This window comes from Nomascus leucogenys, chromosome 2, assembly GCF_006542625.1.
Source record: "Nomascus leucogenys isolate Asia chromosome 2, Asia_NLE_v1, whole genome shotgun sequence".
NCBI classification, from domain to species: domain Eukaryota; kingdom Metazoa; phylum Chordata; class Mammalia; order Primates; family Hylobatidae; genus Nomascus; species Nomascus leucogenys.
The window spans coordinates 31,570,802-31,583,420 of NC_044382.1; the positions used below are offsets into that span (position 1 = coordinate 31,570,802).

Sequence of the window (12,619 nt, forward strand, 5' to 3'; positions counted from 1 at the left end):
CAAGCAAGGATCAGCACTGTGGGTGTGTCTGTCTGTGCAGTAATAAATGCTGCTAAAGGCCTTCCTTCTCCCCTTCTAGGTGCTAATTTTATTAGGAAGTTTTAGCCCTGTGTCATCTTAAAGGAGACGTTGATACTTTACTACTTGATATCTGAAATTGTATTCCAGCTCAGCCTTCCAAATGAGATTCTTGCTGTGAAGCCTCTCTGAGCTAAAGGGCCCAAACTGTCAAATGGGTATCCAACCTCTACACACTGGGAATACTGCAACTCAGACAGGCTTGGTTGAAATCCCAACTCTGCCATGGGCTAGGTGTGTCCTTGAGGGAGTTACCAAAACTTCCTGAGTCTCAGTTTCCTCCCCTGTAAAATGGCGATGATAATAATGCCCTCCCCATGATTTATGTAAGAATGGAGTTACTCTAAGTCAAGTGCTTACTACAGTGCCTGAAATTTTCCCAGCCAATGTTCTTCTTCTTCTTTTTTTGTTTACTATGCAACACTTTAGAATCAATCTTTACTAGTACTACTAATAATATCCATTATTAAGTTTCTTGACTGTGCTAATAACATTCAATACCCACAACTCTGAGAGATGGGTCCCATTATTATTGCCATTTAAGATGAGGAAACTGTCTCATTATCCTTAGAAACTTGTCCCAAGTCAGAGCCCAACTATAAACCCTGCCTAATTGCAAAGTCTCTACTTTTAATGATGACTCTATACTAATTCCATCAGTTAACCTGTCAACAACACTGAGAAGAGCATATGAGAGGCAACGCTCCTCTCATGTGGCTAAGCAGATGAAGGTTTCCGTATAGGAATTCAATAAAAATCTATGGCTGACCATGAAAATGACTACTCAGTTCCCTGTGCATTTTTAAAGATCAATTTGTTTTTGAAACTTTGTGTTTTTTTTCCCACTGAATTTAATCATTCTTAAATTCATACCATCTCCCAAAATTTGATTCTGCAATATTCTCTTGAATTTTAAAACCTAGTTGAATTGAAGGGGAATGTTCATGTTGTTGAGAAGAAAACTGGCACCCCTGCTATCCAGAAGTGTTCTGTAAAGGACTCTTTTGAATATGTAAAGGAATTAGAATATCTCTTAATATATGCATTAATATATTCATTAGTATTGGCTACATGTATTTGTAGAAACCAGGAGTCACTATTACCCAGAACATTTAGCCCCATCAAATGTCCAACTGGATCTGAAACAAAAATACCCTTGGAACAAAATAGGCCACATTTGTCAGAAACTGACTCCCCAGCTCTGTGTGAGCCACCCCGCCCCATCTCCAGCCTTGTTTTTTTTTGTTTTTCCCTACTCTGCAGTCAGCCTGACTTTGGCAAGCAGTCAAGAAGTGAACAAGAGAGATGGAAGTGCTCTGGGTATCTGACCCCTTACTGGCCGCTCAACCATGCAAGCTGTGAAGCCCAGTTTAAAAAAAAAAATGTTGCCTTTCTTTTCCTCTCACCCCTTAACGAACTGCCTCATTCTCTTCCCCACCATCACAGAAGGAAAACAATCAAAAGCATTAGTATTCCCGTGAAAAGGGCCAGTCACACAGGGGATGACTGCAAGTCCTTCGTAACCACTCCAGGACGCTGCCAGGGCCTGAGAAGGGACAAACTCCAATTGCTCCAGTTCAAACTGGTCCTGGCCTGGTCAGACGGAGGAGACAGAGCAGTGATTCACAGCAGGACGTGGTACTTGCAGACTGACCGTTCTCTCAGGACTCACTAGGGTCTCTTCTCTGACGAGATGATACCTGGTGTGCAAGTCTCCTTTTAGAAATGCATAGATTCTGCTATATATTTCTTTTCTTGTTGGTCTCTTAAGAATAACTGGGAGCTCTTACCTAACCTGAAGTGTCTCCTTGTGTTGTTTTCAGGAATTGGGACACTCACCCAGGACACACTATGGTGCTTCAGCCAAGTGAAAGGCACTATCGAGATTGGAACCACAGAAGGTAGGAGAAATCCCCATGCCCTTTTCCTTGACTCCTTGGGAGTTTGTGCTGATTTCAAAATTAAAAACTTTCATCTTTGCTTTCATGAATCTAAGTCCCCACACACCCCAGAATTGCATTCTAGGCTAGAAATGGATTTAATAATTTCTTTCTCTCCTGTTTTTTTTTTTCTGTTGAAATTTATTTTATTCCTACCAATGAGCAGCACTGAAATGAACTTTCAGTAAAATAGATTTGCAGAGACAGAGGCTAAACTAGGCAAGCCTTGTTTCAGGATGACCTGTCAGTGCTGTAGAATTCTGAGTCCAAACATTTTAAGACTTTCAGCCATAATTCTCTCCCTTTCATTCTATGTGGAGGACCATCGGCAATACATGAAGTGCGGAGGGAGACTGAAGAATTCAAGTCTAGTCATATGACTTATGAGAACATTGAATCCCAATCTTAGCATATAATTGCCTTTCTGGTTCTCAGGAGACTTTTCTATTCCTGGGCCCTTTACCTGGGATAATGCATTAGTTTTCCTCCTCCTGAAGAACTTTTTAATTTTCTTTATTTTCTTCTTTTATAAGCCTGGGCTTGGAGACCTCCATGACTCTCCCTAAGGGTGTCTGCATTACAAAACACTGGATGATAGGCAATTGGAAGGAACTAGAATAGCACTTCTGGGTGTTTTAAATCACAGTTTAGCTCTTCTAGCAGAATGCAGTAGGGCTTGCCCGAAACAGATTTTGCTGCTTTGATGGTAGGTTTAGATTCCAGATGTGGTATAACACAGGTCGAAAACTAGCTTTAAAGAATGATGAAGTGAACAGTTGGCAGGATTGAACACTATACTCAAACTAACATGCATAAATGCATGTGAACTTCAGGTCATTCTGCAGCACTTCAATTCTGAGTAAAAAGTAATTCAAGCAAAGATTAATCTGAGGAATTTGAAAAAGGTAGTTTATTTACAATCTTGCTATAATTCCTTTGTATAGAATCTAATAGTGGGTGACCAAAAACCAAATACTCTATGTTTACAAAGTAGGAGAAAGCACACTAAAATTAATAAATAAATCTCTATAAAATTATATTTAAAAGAAATTGACACCACGTTGCACATATTTATAAGGTACAGTGTGATGTTTTGATATGTGTATATTGTGTAATGATATCAAACCAAGATGATTAGCATATCCATTACCTCATACATTTATCATTTATTTGTGGTGAGAAGATTCAAAATCCTCTCTCCTAGCTGTTTTGAGATATACCACATGATATTGTTAACCATAGTCAACCTACTGTGCTATAGAACAAAACTTATTCCTCAGATCTATGACTTTATACTTATTGACCAATCTGTTTCCATCTTCCTACCACCCTCCCAGGCCTCTGGTAACCACTATTTACTATTCTCTACTTTTATGAGATCAACTTTTTTAGGTTCCTGATATGAGTGAGAACATGTGGTATTTGTCTGTCTGTGCCTGGCTTATTTCACTATTAAATGAAATATATTAATAATGCCTTTCAGGTTTATCCATGTTGCCACATGACAGGATTTTATTCTTTTTTATGGCTGAGTAATATTCCATTGCACATATATATATATATGTATATATATACACATATATATAATGTGTGTGTGTTTGTGTGTATATTATATATGTTATATATTCCATTTTATGTCACATATTTTATATATATATATATATATATATATATCACTGTATGTGTCTATTCATCTGTTTATGAACACTTAGGTTGAGTCCATAATTTGCCTATTGTGACTAGAGCTGCAATAAACATGGGAGAGCAGATTTCTCTTCTATATACTGATTTTATTTTTTAAATATAGACTCAGTAGTGGGATTACTGGATCTAAAATTATACTTGTATATAAACTCCTCTATTTTTGAGATGAATTGTCAAATAGAGCCTTACAAAAGATCCTTCTAAAGCCCCTATGAAGACAGATAGAAAATTATCAATCCCATTTTATGTCACCTAAAAAAAGATTTTTGAGTGTCTTCTACATGACAGCACTGTGCTACACATTAGAAATTTTTTTTAAAAGAGAAAGAAAAAAATGACCTACTCTCTAACCTCATGGATCTTAAGAAAATGAAGTTCAAGTGAATGCGTTGTTTTAAATCTTGCCCATGATTCAAAATCATTTGAACTTTTTAAACAATAGAGACTCTGAGGTCTCCAAGAGCTACTAAGTTAGAGTTTCAAGGGTCAGGGTGATACAATGTGTTTTTTTTTTTTGAGACAGAGTCTTGCTCTGCACGTCCAAGCTGGAGTGCAGTGGCACGATCTCGGCTTACTGCAAGCTCTGCCTCCCGGGTTCACGCCATTCTCCCACCTCAGCCTCCCGAGTAGCTGGGACTACAGGCGCCCACCACCACGCCCGGCTTATTTATTTAATTTTTTTGTATTTTTAGTAGAGATGTGGTTTCACCGGTTAGCCAGGATGGTCTCGAACTCCTGACCTCATGATCCACCCACCTCGGCCTCCCAAAGTGCCGGGATTACAGGCGTGAGCCACCACACCCAGCCGATAAAATGTGTTTTAATGAGTTTACCCAGTTAATTCTGAGATAGTGGACTGGCTTTGGGCAACACAAGGCTAGATGACTTGTTCCAAGTAATCCATTATTCTCTTACTCTGCACTTAAATCTTGTCCTTGTGACTGGCTTCTCATCAATTATGAGAATTCTGAATGTCTGCTGTAACTACAGGTCTTACCATTTGCAGATTTATTATTTGCTTAAGACAAATTAATAAGATAATACAGATACAGCATTGGCCACAATGCTCAATACTTTGTAAATACTCGATATTTGTAAGCTATTATTATAAATATTATAATTAGACCCTCATTCCAAATTAGTGTTCACCAAAACCTTATGATAGGTAAGAATTTTTATTCCCACATTACCTATAAGGATATTGAAGTCAAGCAAAGAAACAAAAAATATTAAGTACATTGCCAAAGGCACTATAGCTTATAAATGGTTGAGGCAATTTTCAAACCTAGTCTTTGGGACTCCAAAGCCCCTGCTCTTTAAACATTGTTTTGGAAATAGAGACTCTGACTTAGTAGTCTGGAATGAGGGCCTGGGATGTGCATTTTACACACCTGCCCTTAGACGATCGTTATGAATACACGTGAACTGAAGATAGGTTGAAATGTTTACGGTGCATAATACAAAAATAGCCTGCTTGAACTGACTGTTAATTGGGTCAGAGTTAGGATCAAAATGACAATCCCTATTTTGTTTGGAAAGTGCACTTTAAAATAGTGAATAAAGGCAGAAACTTTTTAAAAAGAAGAATTAGGTTGGTCAGAAACACACAGCCACTGGCATGGGGTTCCCTGGCCAACATATCTTAGATGTCATTTAACCTCCACTAACACTGCCTCAATGAAAGTTGAACATTTGTTGAGTGAATTAATAAATGACTTTCACTTGCTACTAGTTAAAAATCTGGTTTAAAGGAAACCAAAGGGGTTTAACAGGCATAATCTACCCTAATTTTCTATACAATGGAAGTCAATAAAAATTATTCAGCTTTCCCTTCCATGTTACTTATTCCTATTAATGGCTTTTTCTATTTCAGTTCTATCACTTACTAGCCAGTTACCTTGGCAAGTTAATGTCTCCATGCTTCAGTTTTCCTCATGTGCAGAATGGGGATAATCGTATAGTTACCCATTATGGCTATAAGGGCTAGGGGTGTGTGTGTGTGTGTGTCTGTGTGTGTGTATACACACATACATATATGTATAACATATATGTATATATTATATATATGCATACATATGTGTATATTGTACATATATAATAATATATAATATAAAATATACATATAATACATATATAATATACAATATTACATATTATATATAATATATTATATTACATATATTTAATGTTATACATATATAATACATATGTATGTAATATATATGTATTATATATATATCAGGCCATTACCAATAGATTGTTATAAGATGTTCAAATTGCATCTTGGTGCAAGATGCTTATGTGCATCTTGGGTATCAAGTAGTAGACCAGAATTTTTTCACACGTCAAATTATTCTATAGGACTTTAAATGAATGATACTATGAGTTCAACAATAAGTATTTAGTGAGTGCTTACTATATCCAGGGTACTGTCTCAGAAAGTGAGAGGGTTGTAAAGATAAATAAAATATAGTCCAAGCTCTCAAGAAATGCACCACTGGAGAGGACATAGAGCATGGCCCAGAAGAGTAAAGCATCACATCAAATAGAACACAAGATAAAATGAGCTATAGATTAAAGTGCTTAGGCTAAAGACTACAGTGCTTTAACTATCAAAGAGGTAGGAATCTCACACAAAATTCGGTGGAGCAAAATAGACTTGTGGGAAGAAACCATTTTAAGACAAACCTTAAATAATTTTTAAAAACATAACGTTTATTCTTTTATTTTTCTGATTACTTAATATATTCTCAGTGTAGAAAAGTTAAAAATTTAACCAATAAAAATCAGAAAATAAATGTCATTCATAAACCCACAACCCACAGATCAGCACTGTTAAAAGTTTATGGTATATTTTTCTAACCTCTTGATTATGCATATATGGTCATTAATTGATTCAGTCAAGAAACAAGTATGTGTGTCAACTACTGTGCAAGGAATTGGTTAGTTTACACCAGACAATATCAGTATTTTTTTTTTGCCAAAATGGAGTCATAATGGAAATACTATTTTATAAATTGATGTTTTTACTTAACAATATATAGGATCATCTTTCATATAATAAGAGGTACATATACCCTAGTTTATTTACCTAGATTTTCAATATTTATAACATTGTTATGAACACCTAATAGTAAAATCTTTACATTTATCCAGGAAACGCAGTGTGATATAGTGATTAAGAGCATATGTTTCACAGTTAAAAATACCTGGTTCAAATTTAGCTTCACTACTTATGGGCATGGAGTAAGTTACCTCAAATTTTTCGTGATTCTATTTCCTGATATGTAAAATTGGGATAATAAAAGCTATTCAAGAATTCTTATGATAATATAATTAGATATATATTTTAAACAACATAGCACATAGACATTATTCAGTAATCATGATTAGCTACTGTGATTATATCACTGGGACACATTCTCAAAAATAGCATTCCTTGGGCTTTATAGGAAGTCTGATGAGAGACAATGTGGCTTTATTAGAGTGGAGAAGGTGCAGATGAAGAGATAACAGGCTCCAGGCATGTTTTGGAGGCAATAGGCTGGATTTTAGGGGAGAAGTGAACTAAGGAATTAAGATAGTTTTCAGGTTTTAGCTTTGAACAATTGGGTGGTTGGTGGGCACCAGTTACTAACACTGGGAAACCTGAAAAAGAAAGATATTTGGGGAGAAAAATCATGAGCTTCATTTTGAACATAATTAATATGAAGTAGCTATGAGGTACAAAGGTATAAACATCAAGAAGGAAGTTGTATGTGTATATATGAGTCGTATATATGTCTTAGAGAGACAATCTCAGAGATAGAGATAGAACCTGGGGAGGCCTCAGCATGCAGATGATATTTGGCACCATTGAACTGAATGAGATCACATAACTTATGCAGATCATGTGGACATGCAGTCAACAAACAATTTATTGATGACCTAAACTTACACTGTTATGCTGGTGGTTAGGATGCCATCTAAACATCGTTGACTTAGTTGAGTTATTGGAAGACACTTACACATTTAAAGGTTCTGATTTACCATGTGCAATGCTTGTATTTGATTTGCTTAGCAGGCATATTTCATATAACATATGATTTCATTGCATGAAATTTTACATTATTTCCTCATCAGAAGTACTTTATATGGTGGAAATTGCCCACTCGATATCAGACAACTTCTTGAGACTTGGTGTCTGATTTTGTATAAGGGAAAAAGAATTATCTGGTGCAGTTTCTGTTTTTATCCCAGCTACAGCATATAACCATTTTCTTTCCGATATTGCAATTCTAGGGTGCTTTGTTTGTTCCTCATTCTGCAGTTCTTTGATATCTGTCAACATAGGTCACTTCACCTTATTCATGGGAAATAATTGCGGTATTTATTCTGTTTTGATACATGGGCATCACATTTTTTCCTTCCCTCCCTCTGAAAAGATCACTCATGTACAGGAAAGGATGAGGCATTCTATCGATTCTGCTTTCTAATGAGAGAAGAACATCAATCTGACTGTCGATGTGAGGTGTATTTCATATACCCTAAAGTAAAAGCCAACAACTGAGACTTCCTTGCAAAGAGGAATCCTCTAACTATAACATTTGCAATAATGTTTTGTTTTGCATGGATGTTTAAGAAATCCAAGGATTATAAGAATGATTTTTCAGCTTCCCTTCAGTGATTGTGACTCTTGGCTGTCACCAGAAAAAAAAAAAAAAAACCACAACCAATTGGATTGTCTCAAAGCAGTAAAAAGACTTGTGACCTTCACCTCATTTTATAGAAAGAAGTCAGTGATTGACAAATACCCTTTCTTAGATGTTTAGTTACAATAATTGTAACTTCACCCCACAGATCTTAGCCTAAATGATAGAAAATGGAGCCTTACTTGCCTTGCTCTTCCCACTCCTGAATACAGGGTGAAGGGCTGGCACTGAGAATTCCCATTTCAGGGGGAAGGAATCCTGTCTTTTTGGACAGAAGCTTTCTAAATCAACAACTCAAGAGGATTTTTAATTAGGCACCAATTTGAAATCAGATAATCTCTCACTTTAAACTTGGTTCAGTTACTCACTTAGTGACCTTAGACAGGATACTGAATTATTTTCCAACCTTATCGTGCATATGAATCCCCTGGGAATGATGTTAAAATGCATATTACTAGGTTCTACCTCTAGAGATTCTGATTCACTAGGTCTGGGACAGAGTCAAACGACCTGCATATTTCACAAGCATCCCAAATAATTCTTTTTTTTAATTTTTTTTTGAGACAGAGCCTCACTCTGTCACTCAGGCTGGAGTGCAGTGGTGCGATCTTGGCTCACTGCAACCTCCACCTCCCGGGTTCAAGCAGTTCTCCTGCCTCAGCCTCCTAAGTAGCTGTGATTACAGGTGCCCACCACCACCCCCGGCTACTTTTTGTATTTTTAGTAGAGATGGGGTTTCACCATTTTGGCCCAGCTGGTCTTAAACTCTTGACCTTGTGATCTGCCTGCCTCGGCCTCCCAAAGTGCCAGGATTACAGGCGGGAGCCACCACGCCTGGCCCATCCCAAATAATTCTAATAGTTTGATCCAAGAGACACATTGAGAAATTCTGTTCTTTCTTTCCTTACATCAGAGGACAATTCTAAGAGCAGAGAAGATAGAAAATCTGAAGGTGTTTTGAGTGCATTTAAAGGAAACCAGAATGCCAATAAGTGTGAGATACTGTGCAGCCAAGTTCTCAGCCTCGGGCACTGAAGGGAGTGAAAACCTTCCCTCTGTGTGTGAAAAAGAAGTGGAGATCTCTTCTCTGCACCTGGTAGGCTACAAGGGGATTTCCTATGCAACTTCACTTTGCATGGCGCTCCAATCTGCCAGAAGAAAAATTGGACTGATTGTGAACAAGTTGTGCAAGATGAAAGCATTTTTTCTCAGCTGTGATGGAGAATGTCTTGATGTGAGGAGGCTTGCTGTACTCTGCAGGTGGGCTGGTGAGAAGTGAGCTCTGGAGGAACGGAAGCAGGTTCTTTGCATAACACTGAAGGCAAACATCCTGTTGTCTTTGTAAGCATTAGGTAATTAAATATTTCCTAGCCACGAAGGAGAAAAAAACTCCATGGCTATTTATTTCACCCTTTCCCTAATGCCAATCACTTTAAATGTGTTTAATTAACAAATATTTATGGAGCACCTAGTATGTGCCAGGCACTGGGCTGGACGATGAGGCCAGTCATGGACAAAACCCTGTTGCTCCCCTCCATTAAGCACTGTACACTTTCCTGAGGACATCACCACATGGTTTTTAATGACAATCCAATGTGATTGTGGAAAGTGCTAGAAAAAGAGTAAGTCACCCAACCCACACTGGGAACAGAGCAGGGAAGCCTTGCTAGAGTAAGATTGGCTAGATTGGAAGCCAATCTGAGACCTAAAGTAGAAACAGGAATTAGCTAGGACTTCTGGGTACATAGACCCACATTTTATTCATGGTTCAATTATTCTCTTGTGCTATTGCTCAGGTTCCCTGGGTGACCGCCAGCTTGGGAGGATGAAAGGATATGTTAATAAGATCTTTGAAAGTGCTGCACAATACCTGGCCAGGGTAGAATAATAATAATGATAATTCCGTTTAATCAGGTTTTACAAGATCAGACTCCTTAATAATTGCTTTCAACATGTTATCTCATTCCACCTTTGCTGCAACACTAAGATATGAGGCAGGTGCCAGCTTAAGCCCATTTTACAGTGGAGGAAATAGAGACTCAGAAAGTTTAACAACGTATCCATTTACACACCAGTCTGACCTCAGAGTTGGTATTCTCAACTACCATGATAAAGCACTCCTGGAAAGTAACCTGACACCAAGCAGGGGCTTAATAAATATTTATTGACTGAAAATAGCCTTCAGTAACTAATAAATGTCAACTAACCAAAAAACATCAATATTATCATTAATGCAACAATAATGGATATTTCTAGAGAATAAAAATTTCATTCAAAACAATTCATTACAGATACACAGGACTTTTCTACTTTTAACATATATGGGTCATATATGTCTTATAACCCATAGGAGATAACTAGAATCGGTCTTATAATCCCACATTGCAGACAAAAAGATAGTATAGATATTATAGATAGTAGACCTAATTTTCTTCATAGATATGAGGAGACTGAAGCAGCTAGAGATAAGTTTTAAATTGCCCAAGGTCTTGTAGAGACCAGAAAGCAAATTTTTGAATCCTACACCAGGAATTTTTTTACTGCTCAGCTTCCTCTGGATGCACTGACTGTGAGTTTAAGACAAGGTTGACTATCTTGAAAATGCAGGGCATAGGACACCAAGGCAACTCAAAGGAAATCCATCATGCTTTCAAGATGCTTTCAGCTCCAACAGAAAACTGCTATCAAAATATCTGGAACAGTAAAAGAACGATCTCTTCTGCAAATATCTACTGAGCACCTACTATGTGCTTGGCATTCTAGGCACTGGAGATTCAGTAGTGGAGGGGCTAGACAATAGATATAATAAACAAGTGGAATATAAAATATGAGGCTATAAATGCAAGAAAATAAACCAATACGGGGTTAAGGGATATGGTGTTCTCTTTTAAATAGGATGGTCAAGACTTCATGCAAAAGATGACATTTGAGCAACGATTTGAAGAAGGCAAAAAAAAAAAAAATCATCATGTGAATATCTGGGGAGGAGAGTTCCAGATAGAGAGAACAGCCAGTACAAATGCCCTGAGGCAAGAGCTTATCTGGTATATTTAAGGACTGGACTTGTGGCCAGTGTGTCTGAAGTTGAGTAGGCACAGGAGGAAGTTGTGAAAGATGGAGACAGATGATGGCAGACAGATGCAAGATGGGGACCTTATAAACCATTATAAATAGCTGGACTCCTGCCTGAATGAAATAGAGAGCCACTAGAAAAACGCTCTTTCTAGCAGCAGCTCAATTAAGGGACCACTGTCAGAAGCAGGAATCGGTTGAAAGGTTATTGCAATATCCAGTTTTTCACATAATAAGTCATGAGGCAGGGAGCCCCCAGAGCTGATAAATTCCCTAGGTGAAGCACAGCACAGAGAACTCAGATCCTCTCCATCTCCCTGCCTTGCTGTCCTTGGAATGTCAGCTCGGTCCCAAGACAACTGCTGCAACTCTGGGCGTCATACTCAGATAAACCAACAATGTCAAGTGAAAGGACATTCTGATTTTTTTTTTTTAATAAAGGAAACTTTTCCATCAGATATCCCTAGAAAATTTCTTTTGATGTCCCTTTTGCCACAGTCTAAGTCAGATGCCCGCTTCACTTTTTTTTTTTCAAGACGGAGTCTCGCTCTGTCACCAGGCTGGAGTGCAGTGGCGTAATCTCGACTCACTGCAATCTCCACTTCCCAGCAGATGCCCACTTCTAAACCATCCATTGGCAAGGAGAATGGGATTAGCATAACTAGCTTTATACAAACAGGCTTGCATCTGAGTTTGGTATAGGATCGTCATGCCTGAGTGGAGGATGCCACAACAAAGTCTCGGCTTTGCAGCAACGAATGAGGATGCGATTCAAGGTAGTCCAACAATGGTATCAGCTAAAGGAAAAAAAAGACAGATAAGGCTTAACCAGTTCTATTGCTACCACTGTGCAAAGGGTGGTGGGTCATTGGCTTGTTCTTGGTAAAACATTTGGCTCAGGCAAATCCAGACACCAAGCTTCTCTAGACGGACTTGTCTTGACGCTGGGGCCTGGGGTGTGTGAGAAGAGCATTTGCCTTTTTGTAAATGTTGCTCATTAAGCAGGCTCAGCATCATCCTACTTACTGCCCGTGCTATTAGTTAATGGAATTTAAAAGCCAAGAATAAATAATTAAGCACATGGACATTGTGGGGTGGTTCCTGGTTTTTTGCTCAAGGCTTCAAGGAGCATTA

The 12,619-nt window shown here is 37.9% G+C and overlaps 1 protein-coding gene across 6 annotated transcripts in view; it reads left to right on the top strand.

Annotated features, from left to right (window-relative positions):
* The first annotated feature begins 1,502 nt into the window (after positions 1 to 1,502).
* The window catches only part of PPP2R2B (protein phosphatase 2 regulatory subunit Bbeta), a 492,508-nt gene continuing 481,391 nt past the window's right edge, over positions 1,503 to 12,619 (top strand). Inside the window, exons 1-2 of one of the 6 annotated variants that reach the window (XM_030826999.1) lie at positions 1,503 to 1,781; positions 1,902 to 1,979. Coding sequence is in view for 3 of the 6 variants with exons in the window: in XM_003266591.3 (XP_003266639.1) it covers positions 1,772 to 1,781; positions 1,902 to 1,979 (88 nt within the window). In the remaining 3 variants the exon portion in view is untranslated. The remainder of the gene's footprint in view (positions 1,782 to 1,901; positions 1,980 to 12,619) is intronic. The other 5 variants (XM_003266591.3, XM_003266586.3, XM_030826967.1 and 2 more) reach the window with 5 other exon arrangements.